The sequence below is a fragment of the Sebastes fasciatus genome, chromosome 23 (genome assembly GCF_043250625.1).
Source record: "Sebastes fasciatus isolate fSebFas1 chromosome 23, fSebFas1.pri, whole genome shotgun sequence".
NCBI lineage: Eukaryota > Metazoa > Chordata > Actinopteri > Perciformes > Sebastidae > Sebastes > Sebastes fasciatus.
In genome coordinates, this window is record NC_133817.1 from 6,135,195 (window position 1) to 6,163,173 (window position 27,979).

The 27,979-nt window shown below is 42.0% G+C and overlaps 2 protein-coding genes, 1 long non-coding RNA gene and 1 pseudogene across 4 annotated transcripts; 2 read left to right on the forward strand and 2 right to left on the reverse strand.

The window, feature by feature from the left end:
* Positions 1–96: 96 nt before the first annotated feature.
* On the reverse strand, positions 97–21,342 carry LOC141761867 (uncharacterized). Its single transcript, XR_012592653.1, has 3 exons — positions 21,210–21,342; positions 20,226–20,508; positions 97–292 (listed from the first exon to the last, which is right to left on the reverse strand). It is a non-coding gene; the product is annotated as an uncharacterized LOC141761867 (long non-coding RNA).
* On the forward strand, positions 136–5,083 carry LOC141761852 (NXPE family member 3-like). Its single transcript, XM_074625489.1, has 6 exons — positions 136–663; positions 1,122–1,553; positions 2,313–2,605; positions 3,297–3,367; positions 3,702–3,911; positions 4,001–5,083. Exons 1-6 carry the CDS (start codon positions 562–564, stop codon positions 4,552–4,554), a joined length of 1,662 nt encoding a protein of 553 aa, XP_074481590.1. The 5' UTR covers positions 136–561; the 3' UTR covers positions 4,555–5,083.
* LOC141761856 (NXPE family member 3-like) lies at positions 8,355–16,839 on the reverse strand. 2 transcript variants are annotated; one of them, XM_074625494.1, is made up of 7 exons: positions 16,659–16,839; positions 12,010–12,160; positions 11,126–11,557; positions 10,199–10,491; positions 9,627–9,697; positions 9,099–9,302; positions 8,355–9,015 (listed from the first exon to the last, which is right to left on the reverse strand). In XM_074625494.1, the coding sequence occupies exons 2-7, from the start codon at positions 12,109–12,111 to the stop codon at positions 8,462–8,464; spliced, it is 1,656 nt and encodes a 551-aa protein (XP_074481595.1). In that variant the 5' UTR covers positions 12,112–12,160; positions 16,659–16,839; the 3' UTR covers positions 8,355–8,461. The 2 variants fall into 2 exon arrangements, with proteins under 2 accessions (XP_074481595.1, XP_074481594.1); XM_074625493.1 differs by lacking the exon at positions 16,659–16,839 and adding an exon at positions 12,479–12,596.
* LOC141761847 (protein adenylyltransferase SelO-1, mitochondrial-like) lies at positions 20,884–26,940 on the forward strand (annotated as a pseudogene).
* Positions 26,941–27,979: the final 1,039 nt, after the last annotated feature.

The following is a 27,979-nucleotide window of genomic DNA, read 5'->3' on the forward strand; positions in this document are numbered from 1 at the left end:
TTATTTAAAGGTACAGTGTTAACTGCAGATATGAAAATTGCCATTACAGGAATCAATTGTTTTTGGGTTTTTTTGCTAAATGCAGTACCTGTGAGGGTTAGGGTTTTATATTTTCAAATTTGTTTGTGTGTTGTATGATGACCCTGATGAAGGCAATAAGCTGAAACATGTTGGTCTAACAATACAGGTGATCTGCATACTACTGGAGTTGCTGGAGTTTTACCTCTTCAGACTCCCATCTCCATGCACCTTGGAAGTAGGTGAAGTTGTGCTGGAAATCCCTTCTCTGCTTCTGTAATGAAAATGAAAACAGATATTTGTGCAACTTGTTGTTAGGGTAACTTTGCAGCGTGTGGTGTCAGGTTGTCAAAGACAGCACAATCCAAATGTATTTGAATTTACTTCTTTACATGACGTGGCAAAGGGTGCGTGACAGAGGGAATTTCAAGTTTTTAGCAGTAACCCCTATGTTTTTTGTTTTTATTTTTTAATAATTCTCTTCTTTAATCCAGTACCAGAGGGAGTGGTCACAGCCTGCTGCAGCCATAGATCAAGACTATCATGAAGGCCAGAGCTTGTATAAGAAAGGAGTACGGAGTCATCTTCCTCTCTCTGGCTGTCTTTGTCTCGATCTATGTGCTACGTAACATGGATGTTCTGGAGGTGAGAACTTGGTTTTAGAGGGTCTGCTTGAAGGGTGGACCCTGTTGGAAATGTTTAATATTAGTCAGGTTTCAGGATATTTTCAAATGCAATGTGGCTCAGCAACAGTAATGTTATTTCATTGCAAATAAATGCAGTTCAATGGTATTTACCCTCTCAATGCTGCACCTTGACCTGGTGACAGCAGCAGCTCCTCTAGCTAGAGAGCAGTGAACAACACTTTGAAAACCTTGATCATTTGAATTTGATTTTGTGCAATTGAGTAAGGGCCACAGGGGAAGTTGAGAAAGGTAGAAATTCCTGCAGCTAACAGATCAACAGTTCTTATCAACCCCCCCAAAGTTAATTTGAGCTTTGGGATGGGAAATATCTTCCTTCTTGGCCCCTTTTGCTTTATTTGGTTAATTTGCTTTCAGTGCGTTTGTCTGATGCATGTTTGTCACCTTCTCTCTCTCCAGTTTCCGCATAAAGTGAACTCCACCATCATCGTCCCAAGAGTTTTCACTGACCCTGACAAGCATCGCCACTTCTGCACCTTCCAGCCACTGTCCCGTGAGGAGGCTCTGGAGGAACGCTTCCTACGAGACTCCATTGCTTGGCCTGAAACTCCACTTGTCTCTTTGGAGCACACCAGCGATCCAGCTCACAGCAACTTCACCATTCTCCCAGCGAGGGGAGGAGGACAGTGGCACGTAGGGGATCAGCTGGAGGTTATGATACAGATGTCTGACTTCAAGGGCCGTCCCAGGAAGTCTGGGGGGGACTTCTTACTCGCCAAGCTGCACAACCGGAAGCTTGGTGCAGGTGTGGTTGGGCAAGTAGTGGATCATCTCAATGGGAGTTACTCTGCTGTGTTCTCTTTACTCTGGGATGGAGACGCGCAGGTTGAGGTAATGCTAAAAACTATCATGTTAAATGTGATTGTACTGTAGGTATTTTTAATCCTTTGATTGTTCGCGAAGCCCCGTCCCCCTTAGATACTGTTGCTACGCCTGTTAACTTTCACTTCTCGCACGGCACATGCCGTTTGTAATGATAACGGTCATGTCTAGAAAGGAGCCCGCAAACTGAGAAATCTGATCTGAGAGCTGCAAAAACTTGCAGAAACTCTTGCGAGATTTGTTGCCAATGACCAATCCTAATCTTAACTATTCAACATCAATGTCTAACCTTAACTAATAAAAATCAATGCCTAACTTTACCCATTCGAGGTCAATGCCTAACTTTACCCATTCGAGGTCAATGCCGAACTTTACCCATTCGAGGTCAATGCCGAACTTTACCCATTCGAGGTCAATGCCGAACTATACCCATTCGAGGTCAATGCCTAACTTTACCCATTCGAGGTCAATGCCTAACTTTACCAGTTTGTGAAATGTGAAATGACCCGTGATTGGCCAAAGTCTCCCATCACGGGCTAGAATTTCTAAAACCTGAAAACAGAGCCATGAGGAGGTGCAGAAGTCTAGTTTTCTCTCGGAATACAATTGAATTACAATTTGCTGTAAGGTTATTATGGAATCTTTGCCCAATGATGCCAAAAATATTCTGCCTACTGCCACTTTAATACATTCATTTGTTGCACTTTACCTCTTTTGTTTTTGGTTTTGGAAAGGCTGTGTGAAAACTCTGGTTCTCTATCCAATCAGGTGACGCTGATTCACCCCGTTGAGGCTATCCCAGTGCTGAACAGGCTGAACAGCGAACAGCCCGACAGGATTTACTTCAAGAGCCTCTTCCGCTCAGGCTCAGTCTCTGAATCTTCCATCTGTAACGTCTGCCTACGTCCAACCCAGCCTCTGTGCAACTACACTGACGTCCGTACAGGCGAGCCTTGGTTCTGCTACAAGCCAAAGAGCCTGAGCTGTGATGCCAGGGTCGACCACGCCATGGGATCATACAAACAAAACATCAAGGCCGAGGAGGAGAAGCTCTTTCGAAGGTGAGGGAGCAGAGAGACAGGACTGGCATTTTGTGTGACCTCAAATAAATACTTCCATCCGGTCTATGTTTCTCCTGGGTGGGAAGTTTCAGAAGTTTGTAGATGCAGGCAATTAAGATTGAAAAAAAGATGTTTAAAGATAATACAGATCAAACTAATCAGTCTGAATCATACCGGTTGACTTTCATTAAGGACATTGGATAGTATTTGCTGTGATTCGTTTATTTTTTATTGTAAATTAATTAATAATTTATATAGCGCCTTTAAAGAAACCCAAGGACGCTTAACATAGACATAAATAGACACAACAAACGGAACATAACAGTAGCTAACTTTTGAAGCCATAAATCTCCTCTATTATGTCTTTTTTAGGACATTACACATTACTATTACCGGTTTGTTTTACTGTCTATGAGGGACACAGGATTGTTTTCCCCCAAAAGGGGGCGTGGTCTGGATGACGTATTACCGGTCTGATGTGTGAAAATATGAATTAGTGCAGCTTTAACTCACAAAAATTGATTTTTAGAGGTCAAGATTTGTGTAATGTTGAATGAACTTTCAAGCAATTGTTTTCCATTTTAGTGTTCGATCTTTGTAGTTTTAACTTCATTGAATGATTCCAAATGTTTGTCCTCCTTTCTTATATTTATGTTGTAAGAGATATTTTATTGTGTGTGCTTTTCTTCAGCGGTGTTAACTTGAAAGTCTACATGCGGTCTTCAGGACCTGCCAGTGTCACTGTGTTGCCACAAAAGGAAGGTAAAGCATGATTCTTCTTACTGCCTACGATAATAATTCAAAACTGAATGTGCTACAGACAATGAAAGTAAAACAGGCTGAAAAAAACATGGAAAAAAACATACTACTTTCTTCTGGCATTCTCCTGCAGAGACATGTATTCAGCCCAGTTTGAGAAGAGCGCTGGTAGCATGGAGCACTAGGCTAAAAGTTCATGAACGTGGCACCAGCTGTTAGCCGTGTATCTAGTCCCTCAGGACTAAGGATAGGCCATAAGATGTTCATACAGTCACTTTATATCTTGGTTTTGTCTTTTCATGTGATAACCCACCCTTATCCTTCAACTTCCTCTCAGCTCAACCAAAGGTGCAGAGCAGCAGTGTGACATCTGGTCCTTCTGGTTTTTACTACCAGGATGTGTGGCGAGCACTAGGTGGCACCACAGTTCAACAGTTCCAATTCAACACTGCTGCCATGATTCAGTGTCTGAAAGGAAAGGTGGTCCACATGTATGGAGACTCCACCGTCAGGCAGCTGTTTGAATTCCTCAACACAGCTCTACCAGGTAGCTGATCCACAGGGATTTCTGGGAAGAGTTTGATTTTGTTCCCACTGAAGCTCATTCTGTTCCTCTGTCCTCTGTAATACTTTTAGATCTGAAGGAGTTTGACCTGCACAGCCCGAAGAAAGCCGGACCTTACATCTCCTTGGACTATGCAAACAATCTCTTGTTGATGTCCCGCTTCCACGGCCCTCCTATCCGTATTGTCGTCGTCTCAACCAGCCAGCTTCGGTACATTGCCAATGAAATAGATGGCTTAATTGGAGGCACCAACACTGTCGTATTTTTTGGCATCTGGGCTCACTTCGGCACTTTCCCGATGGAGATCTACATCCGGAGGCTGCAGAGCATCCGCAGGGCGGTGGTGCGGCTGCTGGACAGGGCTCCAGGCACGCTGGTCGTCATCCGAACCGGGAACCCCAAAGCTCTGTCGCTTTCTATCTCGCTAACCAACAGCGACTGGCACTCGTGGCAGTGTAACAAGGTGCTCAGAGCCGTGTTCAAAGGACTGAATGTTCATCTGATCGATGCCTGGGAGATGACCCTGGCCCACCACCTGCCGCACGACCTTCACCCAGCACCTCCTATTATTAAGAATATGGTTAACGTTCTCTTGTCCTACATGTGCCCTCAAAAGGGTGTATAGATGTGTGTTTGTTTGGGAGGGGGAGTGGGGATTAAAGCACATGCTGAGTTTACTTGTTATCTCTGTGTTTCTATCAAGTCCTGTTTTTTTCGTTCGGCAACCCATGCACCGACTAGACTGACTACAATTTTTCTAATCAATTTTTAATCAGGGATTGTTGAGTGAGCACAAAAGAAACAGAACTGGTTGGAGTTGGACATTGTAAACTGATAAATGTCACTGCATGGCTTTTTCTATGGTGTTCCTCAGGGTCTTGGTGTCTTAATGTGGTATTTTGGAGGGTTTATTGATCTTTTTTTTTTTTTTATCAATTCTCGAGTGCTAAAATGTTTTTTAAATTTAGCACCAAATCTGTGTAACTTATAAGACATAATAGATCACGGGAATGGACATCATATACTTCTATCATAATGTTCTAAGCTCTGTAAAGGACAGAGGGTGTCGTATCTTGTACAGATTGTAAAGCCCCCTGAGGCAAATTTGTGATTTGTAATTTTGGGCTATACAAATAAAATTGACTTGACTCTTACACACTTTTACAAGTTATTTTAATTAATTCATGTTTATTTCTGATTTATGACCAGATCAATTTCACACAGCTGCATCTCAAATTAATCTTCATGTTCCCAGCTTTCAGATGATGTACACCACTTCTATGTGACATCTACTGCTGACCTGCTATCTCCCTCTAAAGACCCCCTGTAACCGCCTAAAAAAAAGGGTCTATTGTGGGTCCCAGAGGATTAATATTAAGGTGACGGGGTCAGTGTATCTTTTGGTCATTCGATTTCCCTTTTACAAACGGATATTAAAAAAATAAAATTTGTGCTTATTTGTTTTTCTTTTTAAAATACAAAGATTAATATTGAAATAAAGACGTTTTTTTCTTTATCGGGGTCAAAAAGGGATGAACTAAATTTAAAAAACGGGTTGATTTTCATTTTCTATTTCTAAAAACAAAAAAATAAAAATCACTAGAAGACAGATCATGAAAAAACGCAAAAACAGCCGTTTTCTCGTTTTTGGTTTCTGAATCAAAAAACGAAAAACGAATTTAAGCACAGTATCGGGGTAACGGTAGAAGATAAATAGGCTAAATAAACACACAAATAAATACACAAATAAATACATAAATAGATATTTTTTCTTTTGTTCTTTCATTAACACATGAATGTCTTTTATAAAAAAAGTGTGTGATAAATTACAGGGAGCGTCTCTACAGATGTTATACAGAACTCTCCCGTAATTGACACTTTTCTCTCTCACACTCTTACTATGGGCTGTTTCTTTGTCTGCAGGTTAGAAGCACTATGTGGCTACTCCTTTCAACACACCTGACACTTCCACCTGATCCCTTGCACTCATCTAGGAAGGCTGTAGTCTAGTAGCTGTAGTTCTGATTTCACCCAGTAGAGTGAACCATAGGACCAGTAGCCTATTTCATGCTCCCATGCTCCAGACGGGAGTCCAGTTACAGCCAGATACATAGAAAGGATGATAGAAGGCTACTGTATCTTATTTGAATAAGATTATTTAACAGTTAATAAGCAGTGAATATGTTCACAATGCTCTATGATCTAGCTCTCAAAAGACATAAAGGTACACAATCCTTTTGTTATTTCTCCAGGCATGGGCAATGCAGAGCCTGGCAAATTCCCATTAAGATAATGTATTGTATTTTTTAAAATTATATTTTGTGATGTACTATTTAGTTGTGCAGGATGAATTAAAAGCCTAATTAGTTACATGTGGAAATTGCCTTTGTAGTCCTTTCCAGCAGAGGTCCCCACCTCACAGTCTCAGAGTAGTGCCTCTGTGCATGTCTCCTACTATCACCTGTGCTTGATCATGAGCTGTGCATGTGCCATCAGTGTGCCTGCACTGAGTAGGCCCCCAAATACAGCACTGAGGGAGAAATACAGATGAGGAGAAGACGGCTGGACTTCACCTGCTATGATTGATGCCTAATGGACATTTCTGTTCATGTGTTCGTCCATGGAAAATATACAGAAACTGTGATGGACCTTGCATTTAACAATTTAATTTCTCATCAGGCTCATTTCACACAACAATGTTTTGTATGCTTTGATCTGCATCAAGATAAACAGCCTTAACTCTACACTTGGACTCTGCATCTCTCTGTTTCTACACTCTCACCTGAGTCCATCACCTTCAGTTACACAGCAGCACCGTGCTTCTTTTTCTCTCATACACAGCACCGTCCTCATATGCGCTCTTACTTTGTAAATGGCAACTTCCGGTCGCAAAATATGAAAAAATGAGGCGTTTTTTCATAATCTGTCTTCTAGTGATTTTTATTTTTTTTGTTTTTAGAAGTAGAAATGAAAATCAACCCGTTTTTTAAATTTAGTTCATCCCTTTTTGACCCCGATATAGAAAAATAAAGTCTTTATTTCAATATTCATTTTTGTATTTTAAAATGAAAATCAAATAACCACAATTGTTTTGTTTTTTAATATCCGTTTGTAAAAGGAAAATCGAATGAACAAAAGATACACTGACCCCGTCACCTTCATTAATCCTCTGTGACCCACAATAGACCCTTTTTTTTTAGGGATTTACAGGGGGTCTTTAGAGGGAGATAGCAGGTCAGCAGTAGATGTCACATAGAAGTGGTGTACATCATCTGAAAGCTGGAAACATGAAGATTAATTTGAGATGCAGCTGTGTCAAGTTGTTCTAGTCATAAATCAGAAATAAACATGAATTAATTAAAATAACTTGTTAAAGTGTGCAAGAGTCAAGTCAATTTTATTTGTATAGCCCAAAATTACAAATCACAAATTTGCGTCAGGGGGCTTTACAATCTGTACAAGATACGACACCCTCTGTCCTTTACAGAGCTTAGAACATTATGATAGAAGTATATGATGTCCATTCCCGTGTCCTATTATGTCTTATAAGTTGCACAGATTTGGTGCAAAATTTAAGAATTTTTTAGCACTCGAGAATTGATAAAAAAAAAAATAGATCAATAACCCCTCCAAAATACCACATTAAGACACCAAGACCCAGAGGAACACCACAGAAAAAGACATGATGTGGTTTGGGATCAAAAACTTTTGACATTTGGAGATTTCTGCACCCTTATTGTCAATCTACCTATAGGAAAGCCATCCATCCTCTGAATGCTCTAGGTCTCTAGTTTGTGACTGTAAAGTTTCATGAGGCTGTGATTATCCTAGAAGTCACCACAGATCATTTTATACAGCGAGGTCAAGTTTAAAAAAAATGGTCTCACTACAATGAAAATGTAGGGTGACCATATTTTCAAACCCCCAAACCGGGACACTTAAGTGTACCGCACGTTCATTCGCGCGCATCCACATGCGTTAATATGCATGCACCATCGGCGTTTTCATCAGGATGGCTTACTTGGCACACCTGCGGCGCATTTGAGCTCGGAGTGGGATTAGAAAGAAGGTATTATTATAGGGGGGTGCATTAGAGGCTGGGAGAATCATGACTTATCACATTCACTACTTTCACCCCCTTTAATCACAGAGCTATCCACCTCATGACGCAATGACAGTTTGGGAGTCCTGTAGAGAGTTTCCCTCAGAGGAAACGTATTGTTGTCTGGGCTTACGTACATTATTTTTCAACTTGTTTCGTCTCAAGCTGTTATAATTATAATTGTGGAGCTCAGACAACATTTTGGTCAGGATGGAGACACCGTCCGGGTGAAAGACGGATCACCGTATACTATGGGGACTAACATCATCACACATGAATACAATTGGACTCATTGGATCCACAAGATTCTAGTCGGTGTCGGTGCATGGGTTGCCGAACGAAAAAAACAGGACTTGATAGAAACACAGAGATAACAAGTAAACTCAGCATGTGCTTTAATCCCCACTCCCCCTCCCAAACAAACACACATCTATACACCCTTTTGAGGGCACATGTAGGACAAGAGAACGTTAACCATATTCTTAATAATAGGAGGTGCTGGGTGAAGGTCGTGTGGCAGGTGGTGGGCCAGGGTCATCTCCCAGGCATCGATCAGATGAACATTCAGTCCTTTGAACACGGCTCTGAGCACCTTGTTACACTGCCACGAGTGCCAGTCGCTGTTGGTTAGCGAGATAAAAAGCGACAGAGCTTTTGGGTTCCCGGTTCGGATGACGACCAGTGTGCCTGGAGCCCTGTCCAGCAGCCGCACCACCGCCCTGCGGATGCACTGCAGCCTCCGGATGTAGATCTCCATCGGGAAAGTGCCGAAGTGAGCCCAGATGCCAAAAAATACGACAGTGTTGGTGCCTCCGATTAAGCCATCTATTTCATTGGCAATGTACCGAAGCTCGCTGGTTGAGACGACGACAATACGGATAGGAGGGCCGTGGAAGCGGGACGTCAACAAGATGTTGTTTGCATAGTCCAAGGAGATGTAAGGTCCGGCTCTCTTCGGGCTGTGCAGGTCAAACTCCTTCAGATCTAAAAGTATTACAGAGGGAACAGAATGAGCTTCAGTGGGAACAAAATCAAACTCTTCCCAGAAATCCCTGTGGATCAGTTACCTGGTAGAGCTGTGTTGAGGAATTCAAACAGCTGCCTGACAGTGGAGTCTCCATTCATGTGGACCACCTTTCCTTTCAGACATTGAATCATGGCAGAAGTGTTGAATTGATGAACTGTGGTGCCATCTAGTGCTCGCCACACACCCTGGTAGTAATAACCAGAAGGAGCAGATGTCACACTGCTGCTCTGCACCTTTGGTTGAGCTGGGAGGAAGTTGAAGGATAAGGGTGGGTTATCACATAAAAAGACCAAAACCAAGATATAAAGTGACTGTATGAACATCTTATGGCCTATCCTTACTCCTGAAAGACCAGATACACGGCTAACAGCTGGTGCCACGTTCATGAACTTTTAGCCTAGTGCTCCATGCTACCAGCGCTCTTCTCAAACTGGGCTGAATACATGTCTCTACAGGAGAATGCCAGAAGAAAGTAGTATGTTTTTTTCCTGCCTGTTTTACTTGCATTGTCTGTAGCACATTCAGTTTTAAATGATAATCGTAGGCAGTAAGAAAAATCATGCTTTACCTTCCTTTTGTGGCAACACGGTGACACTGGCAGGTCCTGAAGACCGCATGTAGACTTTCAAGTTAACACCGCTGAAGAAAAGCACACACAATAAAATATCTCTTACAACATAAAGATAAGAAAGGAGGACAAACATTTGGAATCATTCAATGAAGTTAAAAACCAGAAAGATCGAACACTAAAATGGAAAACAATTGCTTGAAAGTTCATTCAACATTACACAAATCTTGACCTCTAAAAATCAATTTTTGTGAGTTAAAGCTGCACTAATTCATATTTTCACACATCAGACCAGTAATACGTCATCCAGACCACGCCCCCTTTTGGGGGAAAACAATCCCGTGTCCCTCATAGACAGTAAAACAAACTGGTAATAGTAATGTGTAATGTCCTAAAAAAGATATAATAGAGGAGCTTTATGGCTCCAAAAGTTAGCTACTGTTATGTTCCGTTTGTTGTTTCTATTTATGTCTGTGTTAAGCGTCCTTGGGTTTCTTGAAAGGCGCTATATAAATTATTATTAATTAATTTACAATAAACAAAATACCAGTCCTGTCTCTCTGCTCCCTCACCTTCGAAAGAGCTTCTCCTCCTCGGCCTTGATGTTTTGTTTGTATGATCCCATGGCGTGGTCGACCCTGGCATCACAGCTCAGGTTCTTTGGCTTGTAGCAGAACCAAGGCTCGCCTGTACGGACGTCAGTGTAGTTGCACAGAGGCTGGGTTGGACGTAGGCAGACGTTACAGATGGAAGTTTCAGAGACTGAGCCTGAGCGGAAGAGGCTCTTGAAGTAAATCCTGTCGGGCTGTTCGCTGTTCAGCCTGTTCAGCACTGGGATAGCCTCAACGGGGTGAATCAGCGTCACCTGATTGGATAGAGAACCAGAGTTTTCACAAAGCCTTTCCAAAACCAAAAACAAAAGAGGTAAAGTGCAACAAATTAATGTATTAAAGTGGCAGTAGGCAGAATATTTTTGGCATCATTGGGCAAAGATTCCATAATAACCTTTCAGCAAATTGTAATTCAATTGTATTCCGAGAGAAAACTAGACTTCTGCACCTCCTCATGGCTCTGTTTTCAGGCTTTAGAAATTCTAGCCCGTGATGGGAGACTTTGGCCAATCACAGGTCATTTCACATTTCACAAACTGGTAAAGTTAGGCATTGACCTTGAATGGGTAAAGTTAGGGATTGACCTCGAATTGATTTTTATTAGTTAAGGTTAGACATTGATGTTGAATAGTTAAGGTTAGGATAGGTCATCGGCAGCGAGTCTCGCAAGAGTTTTTGCAAGTTTTTGCAGCTCTCAGATCAGATTTCTCAGTTTGCAGGCTCCTTTCTAGACATGACCGTTATCATTACAAACGGCATGTGATGTGCGAGAATTAAAGTTAACAGCCGTAGCAACAGTTTCTAAGGGGAGCGGGGCTTCGCGAACAATCAGAAGATTACAAATACCTACAGTATAATCACATTTAACATGATAGTTTTTAGCATTACCTCAACCTGCGCGCCTCCATCCCAGAGTAAAGAGAATACAGCAGAGTAACTCCCATTGAGATGATCCACTACTTGCCCAACCACACCTGCACCAAGCTTCCGGTTGTGCAGCTTGGCGAGTAAGAAGTCCCCCCCAGACTTCCTGGGACGGCCCTTGAAGTCAGACATCTGTATCATAACCTCCAGCTGATCCCCTACGTGCCACTGTCCTCCTCCCCTCACTGGGAGAATGGTGAAGTTGCTGTGAGCTGGATCGCTGGTGTGCTCCAAAGAGACAAGTGGAGTTTCAGGCCAAGCAATGGAGTCTCGTAGGAAGCGTTCCTCCAGAGCCTCCTCACGGGACAGTGGCTGGAAGGTGCAGAAGTGGCGATGCTTGTCAGGGTCAGTGAAAACTCTTGGGACGATGATGGTGGAGTTCACTTTATGCGGAAACTGGAGAGAGAGAAGGTGACAAACATGCATCAGACAAACGCACTGAAAGCAAATTAACCATATAAAGCAAAAGGGGCCAAGAAGGAAGATTTTTCCCATCCCAAAGCTCAAATTAACTTTGGGGGGGTTGATAAGAACTGTTGATCTGTTAGCTGCAGGAATTTCTACCTTTCTCAACTTCCCCTGTGGCCCTTACTCAATTGCACAAAATCAAATGGTCAAGGTTTTCAAAGTGTTGTTCACTGCTCTCTAGCTAGAGGAGCTGCTGCTGTCACCAGGTCAAGGTGCAACATTGAGAGGGTAAATACCATTGAACTGCATTGATTTGCAATGAAAGAACATTACTGTTGCTGAGCCACATTGCATTTGAAAATATCCTGAAACCTGACTAATATTAAACATTTCAAACAGGGTCCACCCTTCAAGCAGACCCTCTAAAACCAAGTTCTCACCTCCAGAACATCCATGTTATGTAGCACATAGATCGAGACAAAGAGAGCCAGAAAGAGGAAGATGACTCCGTACTCCTTTCTTATACAAGCTCTGGCCTTCATGATAGTCTTGATCTATGGCTGCAGCAGGTTGTGACCACTTCCTCTGGTACTGGATTAAAGAAGAGAATTATTAAAAAATAAAAACAAAAAACATAGGGGTTACTGCTAAAAACTTGAAATTCCTTTGATTAACCAACCATCAACCAAAGAAAGCAGCTTCCTCTCTTGCAGTTGACCATGATTCAATCTATCCCGCACCCTTTGCCACGTCATGTAAAGAAGTAAATTCAAATACATTTGGATTGTGCTGTTTTTGACAACCTGACACCACACACTGCAAAGTTACCCTAATAACAAGTTGCACAACTATCTGTTTTCATGTTCATTACAGAAGCAGAGAAGGGATTTCCAGCACAACTTCACCTACTTCCAAGGTGCATGGAGATGGGAGTCTAAAGAAGTAAAACTCCAGCAACTCCAGTAGTATGCAGATCACCTGTATTGTTAGACCAACATGTTTCAGCGTGTGGCCTTCATCAGGGTCATCATACAATACACAAACAAATTTGAAAATATAAAAGACTACCAATCATATACATCCACTCCCATGTCAGCCAATGAGGCTCACATAGATGGGCTGGATAGATGGTCATGTGGCTTTCGGCCAATCACATTCCCAAACTGGCAGAGAGGTAAGGGGAGTGCCCAATAAAAGACATGGGTGATATCATATTTGGTCCTCATGCACTAGAGAGGTGCATTAAGAGACAGCACTCAGACTTGTGCAGAAGAGGTCTTAACCCAGTGGGCCTATTTAGTGTGGCATCCTTTGAAAACAAACAAAAAAACTATAAAAGCTAAGAATATGATTAAAAAATAAATGTTTATATATTATTTAGATTAGGGCTGTCAATCAATAAAAATATTTAATTGCGATTAATCGCATGAATGTCCATAGTTAATCACGATTAATCACATTATTTCATCTGTTCAAAATGTACCTTAAAGGGAGATTTTTAGTCAAGTATTTAATACTCTTATCAACATGGGAGTGTGCATATATATTAATGCAAATGTATGTACAGTATATATTTATTATTGGAAATCAATTAACAACACAAAACAATGACAGATATTGTCCAGATCCCTCACAGGTACTGCATTTAGCATAAAAAAAACACACCAGTTGATTCCTTAGGTTATCTAGTTTGATACCAGTATCGTCACTCTAGCTTTAAAACTGAGCCCACTCATACTCATAAAACACTGCTACATAACAAAAAATGAAACAAGTCACTACAACAATCTGTCAACACCATTACCACCCAGCTTATGTCTGTCACCGCCAAAATGAAAACTATGAAGGAAACAATTCTGGACTTACAAAGACGCAGTATGAAGGACACTCTAGTTTTCTAGTTTTACTTTCCATAGATGGACAGTTGTACCAGTGATAAGGACATAACCCCCTGGCTCTTCTAGACACCCCCTCATCTCTCTCTCTCTCTCTCTCTCTCTCTCTCTCTCTCTCTCTCTCTCTGAACATTACAAACAAAAACATCAGGTTAAACAACAAAGCAGTCAGCTCAAGGGAACGAACTATGGACTCAATGATCAATATCCACAAATTATACTTAGATGGAGAGTTGTACCGGGATAAGGACATGAACTCCTGGCTCTTCTAGAAACACGCCCCCCCCCCCCTCCCCCAATCTCCCTCTGTCTCTCGTACACCGCTACACACACACACACAAACACTCCTATGTCAAAATTAAGGTTTAAGGTTTAGACCATAACAACCCTTTCAATATGTCATCAGAACCTGGAATATCCGTGGAATTGGTACACAGCCAAAACAAATAAAAGTTCTGAATCATCTGGCCAAACTACAAGCAGATATATTTATTTAATACAAGAAACACATCTCTCAGATTCAGACTACAATAAATTTAAATAATCACAATTCATTCACTTATTCTCAGCTTACTACAACACAAAACAACGAGGGGTATGTATCTTAATAAACAAAAAAAGTCTCATTTGTCCGTAACACCACCATCACAAATAAATAACATTTTCGTAATTTTTATCGCTTATCTTTATTCATTGGAAAAGGATCCAATTCAAGAAGATATCAACTAATTTCTGAACAGCATTGACCTACCACAACCTAGTAAAAATCAAACCAACACACTGGACTCACCAATAACACCGGACAAACTTGCTTCCCTGTGTGAGTGAAAAATACCATGTCCTTTGGAATGTGTACGTAGCAACAAGTTATCATTTGTTTACTCAGATAAATCGGAATGTTCCGGGAGAGCACAGACTGTCCTAATGTGTAGTTACATTTCTTATCCCCCTCGCACCTGCACTCTGCTAAAACTATCATAAGTAACTCCCTTGTATGAATAGAAAATGCTTTCCCACACACAAGCACGGTGGAAGGTGTGGGCCACCAGGGGGGGAGGCTAAATCAGAGTGACCAGAGACTTTTTATTAAGTCATTTCTCAATCATTTTGGGGGCCCGTCCGGGATCCTTAAATACCCGTTTCTCTTCACCAACAGAGACTCATCTGACACCGTGCACGGGGGAGTCCGGGACTCCTGACTGAAAGACCTCCTCCCCGGCGAAGTAAATTCGACAGTTTGGATTATTTAGAGGCTAGTGAGAGTTGGTGGAGACACACAGGGTGACAGGATCTCGACTGAATACGGGCATAGGAGAAGACTCCTAGACAACTGAATCAGGTTGGTCAATTTTAGTTCTGAAACAATACTGTAAAAGTCCCGGGGGATTTGTGATTACTGTTCTGGGGACAGTTTAATTTTAACCAAAGGGTTAAAGTGTGACAGATCTGTGTGAAGTCCTGGGGGCTTGTAATAACTGTTCTGGGAATAATTTAATTTGAACCGGAGGTTAAAATGGGAAAGGGTGGAAGCAAGATGCCCGCTAAGGGACCCGCTTCTCAGATGGAAAATGTTTACGGGCCCTGGGTCCTAAAACATTTAAAACAATGGAATCAATGGGGATTCCCTGTTAATGGAAGTCTACAGAAACAAGACTTAACTGATCTTAAAGAAAAAAATTTAAGAGAAGGCGGGTGGTAAAGAAAGTAAATAAAAAAATATGGGATTAAGGAATGGAAAATGTCACGGACACTAAAGAAGTAATGGCCGGTGTAAAACATCCAAGAGACATTGGGGGACCCGAATTTGTCAGAGATGTGACATCCTTGGTCCAACAGTACCGACCAACCAGCCCCGAGCTCCTTCAACTTCTCCAGTACAAAGTGGGACTGGAAATGGGAGAGGTCCAGGGTAACTTTAACCCCCTAAATGCCGATGGGACACATTGTATGTTTGACTGGACTAATGGCAGTGAATACAGAGTGGCAGTGGAGGCCCTGTTGGGCCGTGTGTCAACACCACCGCAGGCTGTTCCCCATCTCTCAGCACTATTCAGGCATGAATTTGCCTGCCGGACAGGTCTTTGGAGGAACCGGTGATACACCTTTTGAACAACAATACAAGCACCTGTATGTCAAAGGACTGAGAGAAGATGTACAAAGACTGATGACAACCGTATGCATCACATGGGACAACTGCAGGTTTGCTGTAGTAAAAGAACATTCTGTGCACGCTGAAAGGACACTGAGAGACAGAGAAGAGGAGAGGGCCAGGAGGGAGGACAAGGACAAAAAGAAGAAAAACATCGGAGAACTCTTGATGTATCAGGGGGATGGTGGCAGAGGCCGAGGTGGACACTGCAACAAGTGACTACATTCTCACCCAAACTGAGTTAAAACTCCAGAACCTTTAAGCAAGGCTGTAGCTGTAACTGATGAATTGACTGGGAGAGAAGTAAAACAACGTTTTTCTGCTCTCCACATGTTGTTCAGTGCATTTAATGTGCCGAGATTTGATGTGTGCACTGGGCATTTCTGTAAAAGCCTCCCCTGATGGCACTGAGATAGTTAGGGAAGGAGACTGTAACTTTGTACTCCAGGCATTCCTAACTATTATTTTAGATTTGACCTAGTCACACAGGTCACTAAAGATCTCTCAGCATTGTGTGAAGCTAACTTCCCCCCCCCCCCTCCCACGTCTGACAAAAAGAAGGAAGGAAATATGCACTGCACTGTCAAGGTCCAGCTACCCCTATGCAGAAAGATTTTTTAAGACTTCACATGCTCAGGTCAGGATTTCAGACATTTTTTGGGGAAAAGGTTTTCGCACTGGATTAGTTGTATTAAGACCAGAGGAACAAATTCTGTTTGTCCACATGTTTCTCTAGCCAAACCTAAAGACCCCTCTTGGTAACTATGTGGTCCATTTGAAACCATCTGTGCAGAACTCTACGATTGGGAAGCAGTACCCGATACGCCAGGAGTCAGTTATTCAAAGAAAGGGCAAGTTTGCATATGTGTGCATATGACAGGGAGATTGCCTTTGCCTTTGACAAACCTGATGTTGGTTTAATGAATAACACCTAAATCAACGTACAGGCCTTATCAGAGACAACATCCTTTAAAGCCAGAAGGTATAACACAGGTGTTTAAAGCTCTAAAAGAGAAAGGAATAATAATAGCATGTCCTAACTCACCATGTAACACTCCTATTTACCCAGTGAAAAAGGCATCGCCTTCCAGCAGCTGGTGGATGGTCTAGGACGTACAGGGTGTGAATGCTGCAATCCAGCCACGCACACCTGTGGTAGTGGACCGTCTACAATTTTGTTCCACCAACAGACTGCCTAGAAGTGACGCACGCTGTAACCGGTATCCGTCCAGTAGATGACTCCAGTTACAAATGTCCAAAACTCAAGTGAGTAATGTGGCCTGGAAAGTGACTGTCGAAAACATTAATGTTTCACTTCCCCTTCTCCCTGTCATATGCACCAGTTAACAATTTTACATAAACTTCTCTTGTGGTTTCTTGAGACCTCTACACCCAGACAAAAACAATGCATTACTGATCCTCAACCCATTCTGGCTCCGCTTTTCAACAAAATGATAACTAAAATAGAACAAAATTCAAGATTTCCAGCAAACATGAACACAGCCACAATTTCCCTCCCCCTCAAACCCAACAAAGACCCAACCTTGCCGTCAAGTTACCGTCCCATTTCTCTCCTCAACATAGATACAAAAATCATAACAAAGGTACTAACTCACAGAATAGAAAAAAGTCACTCATCCATAATTCACCCAGATCAAACCGGCTTTATCAAAGGTAGACATTCATCCAACAACACACGTAATTTAATTTAATTCATTATTCATCTTTACAGTAAGCAGGAACCATCATAGCCACCTTGGATGCAGAAAAAGCCTTTGACAGAGTAAACTGGAAATTTCTTTTACTTTTATTTCCCTCATGGGCAGAATAGGTACCGTTAAAATGACAATACTCCCTAAAATAAATGAGCTATTCACAATGATCCCATCCCAACCCACCCCCACCTGGTTTAAATCTCTGGACTCAATCATCTCTCAATTTTACTGGAAAAACAAGACACCAAGAATTAAACTATCCACTCTGCAAAAACCAAAAACACAAGGAGGACTCGAAGCTACCCATTTTTACCATTACTCTCTGGCAAATCAACTGAATCCACCCCAACCAATCAGATAACATATGGTTAGATATAGAGGCAAACAGTTTGTAAAGATATTCAAATCTTAGATTTACCTCGCTAACTCCAAATCCTTCTTCGTAGTACAGGCCTCTGAGCAGGGATTTGTTGTTTCTCTGTTTTCTGTTACTGAAGCAGAGGGCTTAGATGCAAATTGTGACACACCCACCCAGGTAACCACACCTGTGAACCTGGTTGTGAGTTCAGGTTACAGCTATAGGATATACTCCATGCTATATAGTCACACGCAAAGTTTATGCCAGAGGGGTGAATTATTCAGTTTTCTTTCCTGAGATTTAAAGGTAAAATTAGAAGTTTAACATCAAAATGCTGTTGCAGTGTACTTATTATTTTGTTATTTCATTGTTTTAAAGTCACCAGAATTCAGGAAACAAAGTCTCTGAAACTATTTGGAGGTCTCAAGGTTGGCAAGTATGCAAAATAACCACATTTGAAGGTATTTTCTCAAACAGAGCCTTCAACAAAACGGGGTACACACAGCACGAATAGCCGGTGATGGGGCCGGTCTGGGCCAAAATGCCAGGGACGAATTTTTGTCCCAGTCCAGCCCTGACGACGGGCAAAAAAATGTCAGGTGATGGTCCTTTAGCAGTTCCCAGAGGAGGTTCCAGGGTTCTTTAAAGAGTGACTGATTGAGAGATTAGCTTCACTCACTTTGAGGTCGGGCGCAGAGACCTGCAGAGGCAGCAGGTAAAATATCTCCCCCTTTCACTGTTTCTAGGCAACAACAACAGTTGCAACTGTTCTCTTTGGCTGTGCTTTGAAAAGTCAGCGGCAACTGATTCTAACTGATCACAGAGACATACCTGAGGCCTGCACTACGAAGCAGGATTTGGCGTTAGCGAGGTAACTTCAGTGTTAACCCTGGGTTTTCCGTCCTATGAAGGTGGATCACTTCTTACCGGGTGGTACATCGCCATGGTAACTTATGCTGAACACCTTACCTGCTCCGGAGCAGGTTATGTTCCAGATTAGAGATTAACTCTTATGAAAGCACCTCCTACTGACAAATCAGAGCTCAGTGCGGTAATAATCGTATGATAATATTACACACATATGAAGAAGTTTAAGTCATAATACAGACTAAAAACAACACAGTTAAACTGACAAATGCAAGAAGGACAGCTGGCTGTATGTGTGGGTGTTGACCACTTTGAATTATGCTTTCATACTTATTTTTTAACTTCCTCTTGAGTCCGTTTCACATCTCCTGAGAGGAAGGATGCAGCTGAAAGACGGTTAAAATAATCATACATGCCACCAAGTTAGTACTGGGCATGATTACGTGTAATCCAGTCATCCGTTATATATTTAAAAGCTATTTATATCTAGACGAGTATATCTTATTTTTAAGTGTTTCGTTAAATTAATAACTCTGATAATTTATGCATTCACACATCGGGAGTTTTTCTTTTGCCAGCTGTCCTTCCTGCATTTGGCAGCTTCAACTGTGTTACTTTTAGCCTGGATTATGTGTTTAATTTCTTCGTATTTGTCTAATATAGTTTACTCTTTGTAAAATGTGCCGCTCTGCCTGTCTGTCTGCAAATCTGTGGACTTGTCCATGTCTGTGATTGGTCAGATGCTGCAAACACCTCCCTGTTCCTGTGAACGCGCTCATAACCAAAGATGACCTTGCCGAACCAAATGCCGCTGCGCTCGCCTGCGCTCGCCTGCGCCAACCACTGGAAAGACGTGATATAGAAGATGGCTGGACACGAGGAAGAAGACCAGACTGAGAAACCCTGGGTTGATTAACCGAGTTGATAACCACCTTCGTAGGACCGCTTAGCGTGATCTCGTTTGTTCGGGTTAGTGAAGCCAGATAAGGAGAAGATACCCTGGGTATGTTGAACTCACTTCGTAGTACAGGCCTCTGAGCAGGGATATATTGTTTCTCTGTTTGTTGTTACTGAAGCAGAGGGCTGAAATGCAAAATGTGACATACCCACCCAGGTAACCACACCAGGCCTCAATTAGCCGATTAATCAAATGAAAATTAATCTGTAATCAATTCATCATTTAAGTTTTTTTTCAAGCAAACAATTTGATGAAATGTGAGAATTTTTTCTAACATTAAATAAAAATGACATTTGTGGGTTATTTATTATGCCTCTGTTTCATATCTCAGTAAACTGAATATCTTTGAGTTTTGGGCATTTTTCACTGTTTCTGACCAAATAACAGATAATTGAAAATAATAATATTATTAATAATAATTAGCTTAACGTTGGCACCCCCCTGTGGACGTGATAGCACTATCACATCATGAGAGACGTCACTTTTACACTGAAAACACATTTCAAATCAAATATTTCTGATCCAAACAAGTTCTGTGTGTAAACACAAGACATCGTTAATGTATTTCAAATTTTATTTTAAAGGACTGACATCTGCGCCTCTGAGGAAGTCATTCCAAATGATTTTTCAGAATAAAACGACGTGTTTGAGTCCTCATCAGTAAAAGCAAACCGTTGCCGTGGTCAGGTGTTTTTGTCATCGTGTCTGTGGTACCTTCATCATCTGACAGACAGACACACGTCCTGATGATTGGCAGGTGACAGGTCAGAGGTCAGAGGTTAGTTCCCTCCTCGGTCCTGAGCGCTGATGTGCGGCAGGCCGTCATACAGAGGACAGCCCTCCACCAGACTGTTCATCGGGGTCAGAGGGACCCGGGAATCCTCCTCCTCCTCCATGTCTCCCAGGCGACCGTCTCCCAGGCAACCGTCTCCGTCCCGCTCCCTCAGGAACTCCTTAACGATGGAGAGGAGCTTCTTTCTGGACGCCAGAGAGTTTCCTTTAAAGAGACACAAATTCATCTCCTCTTATTACATTATATTATTATATTGTATTGTATTATACTTTTATATTATTATATTTGAATATAGTATATTACATTACTATATGGTATTATACTATATTGTATTATTTATATTATATTGTATTATACTATATTATAATATAGTGCGCGCTCGCGTGTGGCCGGAGTCTCTGCTCCTCTGCCTGCTTGCCTTCACTCACACAACGCGCATTCTCGCTGTTACGCTCCACCTCTACACGTGCATGCTCTCACTACACACTGCAGAAGACTTCGTAGCTTTGAGAATATCTAGTGAATGTACGGTGGACGTTTGTGCAGAAATAACTGAGCGATGTTCGTTCATGTCGACTTTCGTTGACTTAACGGCCACAGGTGTCGCTGTTAACAAGCATTTCTGAAAGTTACAAACAGTCCCTTTAAATCCTTTAGGTGTAGTTTTTCAAACTATTCTGATGGCTTGAGGCTTTTATTTATGGACTAAATATCTTCTTCTATTACATTTTTGCCAACTTTTTTAGGCTTGTTCATGCTCCTGAACACTGTCTGCCGTATTACAAAGTGCCATAGTCTACACACTAACGCCCCCACACAGCCCTGATCCTGACTGAGTGGGTGGTGTTAAACCTCAGTCCTCATGGAGCCCTCTCAGTGCACGCCCACGGCTCTGGAGCTCCTACCGTTCAACAACACCGTGCTGAAAAAGCTGCCGGTGGACGACTCAGAGGAGCCCGGGTCCCGGACAGTCCCTGCAGCATGTTTCTCCAGACTTGGGACTCTTCAGCCCCTGGTGCGTCCGACCTTCGTGGCCCTGTCCTGCTCAGCGCTGGCTCTGCTGGACCTCAGTGTGCAGGATGTGTTGTGTGATCCCCTGAGCCCGGATTATCTGAGCGGCTCCAGGCTGCTGCCGGGCTCCCAGCCGGCTGCGCACTGCTACAGCGGCCACCAGTTCGGCCTGTATGCGTCCCAGCTGGGGGATGGAGCGGTGATGTACCTGGGAGAGGTAGAGTCGGCCACCCACGGGCGATGGGAGATTCAGGTGAAGGGTGCAGGAGTCACACCGTACTCCAGGTAATTCATTTAAGAGTTTATGATCCACCTCAGGAACAGGTTGTAGGTCAGGGACAAAAAGATGGATGAAGTTTCCTCAGAGAGAATAGGACATTTTCAGCAGCAGGTGACACAGCCCAGTCTTTCATAAGCCTCCTCCAGAGGCATGTGAGTGCATTAACCCAAGGAGAGCTGCTTAAGAGCTTATAACTGCTTGGCACACATTAAAGGTGTCCAGCATTGCTTAACGACTGTGTGCTCAGCAGAATCAGTATACCTCTAGTTTCCCCAGATCATTGGGTCTGTTAAACACATAATATGAAGAATATGTGAGGCTGTCTTTTATTCTTAAAGGTCCCATATCGTGCTCATTTTTAGGTTCATACTTGTATTTAGTGTTTCTACTAGAACATGTTTACATGCTGTAATGTTAAAAAAAAACTTTATTTTCCTCACACTGTCAGCCTGAATATATCTGTATTTACCCTTTGTCTGAAACGCCCCGTTTTAGCGCATTTTGACGGAATTGCAACGGAATTGCGTTGCTAGGCAACAGCTTGGGTCCATGTGTACTTCCTGTCAGCGAATGACATTCACATACACTGCAACAGGAAATAAACTGGGACACAAATCCGTGTGACAAACCCATTTTCTCAGAGATGGCGATGGCAGGAAGGTGCTTCGCTCCAGCATCAGAGAGTTCCTGTGCAGCGAGGCCATGGCCGCCCTGGGGATACCCAGCACCCGTGCAGCCTCCCTCGTGACCTCTGATCTCTACGTCAGCAGAGATCCACTCAACAGTGGGAGGCGCATCCCTGAGCGCTGCTCAGTCGTCCTGCGTGTCGCCCACTCCTTCATCAGGTAGGAAACATTCCAATTGTTTTCAGACACAAAAACACTTTGTGCTGTCTGTGGATACATATGGACACTTTCTCTCTTTGTTTTAGATTTGGATCTTTTGAGATCTTTCTCGGCCGAGATGATTTCTCAGGCCTGCAGGGTCCCAGTGCAGGGCGGCATGACATTCGCGCTCAGCTGCTGGATTATGTCATTGAGACTTTTTATCCTTGCATCCAGCAGACCAATCGGAAAGACAGGAACAATACTTTCTTCAGAGAGGTGAGGACTGAGGGGTTTGTTGACAGAATGTCAAACACAAGCTCAGCTAATAAAGGCAGTTTAAGACTTTAGTTCATTTCATGTTTGTGTTTTTTACATTTTGGTCGTCAGATTTGACTTGTGTATCCCCAGGTGATGACGCGAACCGCTAAGCTAGTGGCCCAGTGGCAGTGTGTTGGTTTTTGCCATGGCGTCCTTAACACAGACAACATGAGCATCTTGGGTCTTACTCTGGATTATGGCCCCTTTGGTTTCATGGACAGGTAGGCTTCTACTGGCATCATATGAAACTAGAAATGGAGGAATCAAGGAATCCATTGGTACCAACCATGTCATGTTAGCTTGTCGGGAAGAACGCAAAAATAACGCTACGAAGTGACGTTAAATTTTGGTGAGGAAAAACTGGCACGATCATAATCAAAGGAGTCCCTTGACCTCTGACCTCAAGATATGTGAATGAAAATGGGTTCTATGGTACCCATGAGTCTCCCCTTTACAGATATGCCCACTTTATGATAATCACATGCAGTTTTTTTAATGCATTACAACTGTGTTATTTTCACCTATTCTAAAAATGGCGTATTTTAATATTTCTGCATTCTGGGGTCCCTAAACTGTCTTGAATTACATAAATTGGGTATCACTGTAAAGCTGAGACTCTTGTGGATCCAATGAAACCAACTGTATTCATGTGTGATGATCAACTGACGCACGCATGATGTCCCCATAGTAGCCATTTCATTGTAGTGAGACCATTGTTTGAAACTTGACTTCACTGTATAAAGTGACCTGTGGTGACCTCTAGGATAATCACAGCCTCATGAAACTTTACAACCACAATCTATAGACCTAGAGCATTCAGAGGACGGATGGCTTTTCTCATTAGATTGACAATAAGGGTGTTTCTGAACAGTTTCCAGAACAGAAGTTCTCGCCATCCAATCGCCAAAAACTGCAATTCTAGTAGAAATCTCCAAATGTCAAAAGTTTTTGATACCAAATCACAGCATGGCTTTTTCTATGGTGTTCCTCGAGGTCTTGGTGTCTTAATGTGGTATTTTGGAGGGATTATTGATCATTTTATTTTATCAATTTGAATGGTAAAAAATGGTTAAATTTAGCACCAAATCTGTGTAACAAATGGTATCAACCTAAAAATTGCTGCAACAATTTATGAGACATAATAGAGCATGGGGACGACCATCATATACTTCTATTATAATGTTCTTAGTTCTTATATACTTTCACAATTTATTAATTCATTTTTATTTCTTATTATTGACTAGAATAACTTGACACAGTGCTGAGCTGCATCTCAAATTGATCTTCAGGTTTCCAGCTTTCAGATGATGTACACCACTTCTCATGCTGACTCAAAAAACATTTTCAGCTTTGCCTCAGTAAAATGGTTCTAAAAGTCTGATTACAATCTGTTTTGACATACAGTAACTACAATATAATATTTATACAATATAAGATTTTTATATAATAACTCATATCATATTCTATATGAAAACTCCCCCCACCTGTGTGTCAGATTCGATCCAGATTTCGTCTGCAACACCTCGGACAGAAGAGGGCGCTACTCATACCGAGCCCAACCATCTGTGTGCCGCTGGAATCTGGCTCGCCTGGCGGAGGCGCTGGGCTCTGAGCTGGATGCAGCCCAGGCGGGGGCTGTCCTGGATGAATTCGCACCCACATACGAAGCCTTCTACCTGAGCATCATGAGGAAAAAGCTAGGCCTTGTGAGAAAAGAAGAGGCAGAGGACAGCGAGCTCATATCAGACCTACTGCGCGTCATGCACAACACTGGTACAAAGACAGAAAATTAGAAAGATTAATGTTGACATTTTGGTAATGTTGTGTGACTATAATCTATGAAAATGTGATATGCTTGCAGTCTTGTCATAACATAATGTGCTTCCAGGTGCAGATTTCACCAACACCTTCCGCCTGCTGAGCCGCGTCCCCTGGCCAGAGGAGGGCGACAGTGAGAGGGCCACAGTGGGGCCAGTAGTGGACCTCATCCTAGAGCAGTGTGCCTCTATTGAGGAGCTAAAGGTGGCTAATAAGCCAACTATGGAGGACCGGTGAGGGAGTGTATGGTGGATACAAGTGTGTTCCTTCACAAAGCAGCTACTGTATAACAAGAGGGAACATATAGGCCCAATTCCAAACCATCCCCTACACCCTCTCCCTACCCATTTATATATATATACATATATTTCTTATTTTTTACCCCTATCAGCAGCTATAACCCCATCATTTATTATATATTCAACTGTGCAATACTGATTTAACAGTGCAATAATTTAGTGCATTAATTCAGATGTGCAATAATCTGGTTTACTCCGGCATTAACACTGCATTTATTTATACAGTACATTTAAACTAATATTCATATTTATTTATACTATTCTTGCATTTTTTCATAATTAATGATAGATCAGCATTATTATTTGCACTGTTTTTATACATATTTCTTATTTATTAGGGCTGTCATTCGATTAAAATATTCAATCACAATTAATCGCCTGATTGTCCAGAGTTAATCGTGATCAATCAAAAATTAATCACACATTGGCAGAGAATTTTGACAAATTTTACTTGGGCGCTACCCACATAATCAGCTGTGCTGCTCATCCCACAAATGCATGATCCTTACAATCTGGACATCATTGTGAAGGTAAATAAACAGGCTTTCCAACCATGTAAAATACAATGCCAATTAGCATTGTAACAGCAGCGAAATAATGGAGTGTATATATATATATATTTCTGTTTTAGATTCGTAGTAAAATGTAACTCTATTTCCTCCCCGGGGATCAATAAAGTATTTCTGATTCTGATATTTATTTCCTTGCCGGGGGGTTGGAAGTTTGTCCTTAAGTGACTGCTGTATTTATTACCCTACACCTTAAAGAAGGGTGCTTCATTGAGCTGCGAGCGTTACTACAAATGGAGTTCACTCCGTCATGGAGTGGGAGGGTGTAAGGACCTAATTTAAATTGGGCCATAGTCTCTAGCTGCCCCACCATATACTCCTAATGAATGTGTATTTATCCTATAGCTGAGCAGAGCACTGCTTTCAAATGACTGAATCTCTCTCGTCCTCTAATTTGTTTTTCCTTTTACATGCAAGCATTTTGGGGGAAAAGCTTACCAAGACAATATGTAAGTTAAATGTGTGTTTCGGTAGGATTTATGTTGAGACAGTAGCAGGTGTACGTGGAACATCATGTATGACTAGAGCTCGATTTGTGGTCACTTACCTCTTCTCCCGTTCTAGTGAATTGGCGATGATTCTGTCCATGGCACAAACCAACCCGGTCATGTTTGGGATGGTGGCAGACCAACCAGCTGTGTCCCAGCAGCTGGAACAGATGGGACGGCTAAAGGAGCTGCTGGAGACGGATCAGAACGAGCTTAAGAAAAAGCAGCGCGATGACTGGATTCGCTGGGTTAGCCGATACAGGTAAGAAGAAAAAGGCGAAAACAAAAATAATTGCTGCTTTAAACATTGTCTCTGCTGGTAATTTGTTTTCTTTTCAACCCTGTTTATTGTTTTTATAAATCATATATTAGATTTCCATAACGGATAAATACATTTCCCCATTTTCTCTTGTGCTGAAATACCAGGAGGCGTTTAGCCAGGGAGTCTGACGGCACAAGTGACTTGTCTCTCATCAAAAAGGAAAGGCTCGGTGTGATGAACAGCACCAACCCTCATGTCGTCCTACGCAACTACATCGCCCAGAATGCAATTCAGGCTGCAGAAAAGGGAGACTTCTCTGAGGTCAGGACTCTTTCAGAGATTATCTGTCTCATGTAATACTGTCAGGATATAGTGACAGTTTGAGCAAATATGATAAAAAGTTATATTTATAAAAGTTAACTGCACCTTTAATGGACTGAGTTGTCTCAGTGGAGTTTGTGAATAGTTTGAAAAAGTTTGTTTTTGATGATGATTTAATGCAATTTAAATCCTTTGGATCAATAGAAGTCATCCTACCTGTACCTTGTCCTGCAGGTCAACACAGTCCTCAAAGTTCTGGAGGAACCATATTCTGATGCATTTGGGTTGGAGCCTTTGGATGGACCTAATGCATGTGGTGAAAAGGAGCAGAACGGGAGGGAACTCTCCTATAATAGGAAACCTCCCACCTGGGCACAGAGGATTTGTATCACCTGATCATCGTAGAGGCTCACAGACAGGTGAAGGAGAGAGGTCTGTTTCCACCGGTGGAACACTATAGGCTTCAGTTTTCAGAGCAAACACATTTTTCAGTAGTGTTGCTGTTGCTACTCTTGCTGTTCTCCAATTCCACCTCAGACTTTCTTTCCTTCTTCCTGAAAGGAGGATGTCATGTAACTCAGAGTGTTCCAGTGTTCATCAGTATAATCATAGATCAATGTTTGTGTGATCATGATGCTTTTATTGCAGCGTTTAGAGCTGTTGATGCATAATATATAGACAGTTTTCCTAAAGCTCAATTTGACCAAATTTGACAGATTGGTCACCCCTACGTTGCAACCCGTTCTCACTCCCAATTTGTCAAATACCGCAGCTTGATCACAGCGGCCCTCGGCGTCAGATACAGATGCTGTCAACTAACTTCAATGTAAACCCACCCACATCATTATCAGACAGTCAGAGCAGCTGACGTAGGCCTTAACACATCAGGGGCATGAGGAATAAACAACACAAAAAGGTGAAATACTCTCCTGCGAATGTTATATGTCTACGGCTTTTATTGTGAAAGGTAAGAACGGACGGAGTGGATTTGGTCTGCGCTGCCTTGTCAAGGTTGAACGGAGTAATACAATTTGTAATTGTAATAAGTTTGAGGCGTAGGGCCACTGACCAAGCCTCGTATTTGACGAGTTAGGAGTGAGAAGGTTTTGCTAAAGTAGTCGATGAATTTGCTGATGAAGTATGACGGCTCAGATGTCCAGTCACACAATGACCTGTCTGGGTCTGAAACACAGGAACACACTGACATCAATTATTTACAGATAGTGGACTTAAAAGGTCAAAATATTAATAATCAAATATGAGCAAAATGATTAGTTTCTTAAAGCTACTTTATATAGAATAAATAGAATGATTGTTGGTATTTTGTTTCTCAAATTTCGAAATAAAAGATTACGCATTGTTTGTCATAAAGTGTGTTAATTAAATGTTATACATACGAGGCATTAGCTCCGTATCTTAAAGGACCTGGAAACATCAGTTTCTTGCCAAACTTGGAACAGTGTTTTGTGTTTTTTTAACATG

Excerpts from the sequence above, each read along its gene's own strand:
- LOC141761856 (XM_074625494.1), bottom strand. The coding sequence starts at position 12,111 with ATGAAGGCCAGAGCTTGTATAAGAAAGGAGTACGGAGTCATCTTCCTC. Across the intron at positions 10,492-11,125 it reads ATGGAGGCGCGCAGGTTGAG|GTGACGCTGATTCACCCCGT; the intron begins GTAATGCTAAAA and ends CTATCCAATCAG. Across the intron at positions 9,303-9,626 it reads CGTGTTGCCACAAAAGGAAG|CTCAACCAAAGGTGCAGAGC; the intron begins GTAAAGCATGAT and ends ACTTCCTCCCAG.
- LOC141761852 (XM_074625489.1), top strand. The coding sequence starts at position 562 with ATGAAGGCCAGAGCTTGTATAAGAAAGGAGTACGGAGTCATCTTCCTC. Across the intron at positions 1,554-2,312 it reads ATGGAGACGCGCAGGTTGAG|GTGACGCTGATTCACCCCGT; the intron begins GTAATGCTAAAA and ends CTATCCAATCAG. Across the intron at positions 3,368-3,701 it reads TGTGTTGCCACAAAAGGAAG|CTCAACCAAAGGTGCAGAGC; the intron begins GTAAAGCATGAT and ends ACTTCCTCTCAG.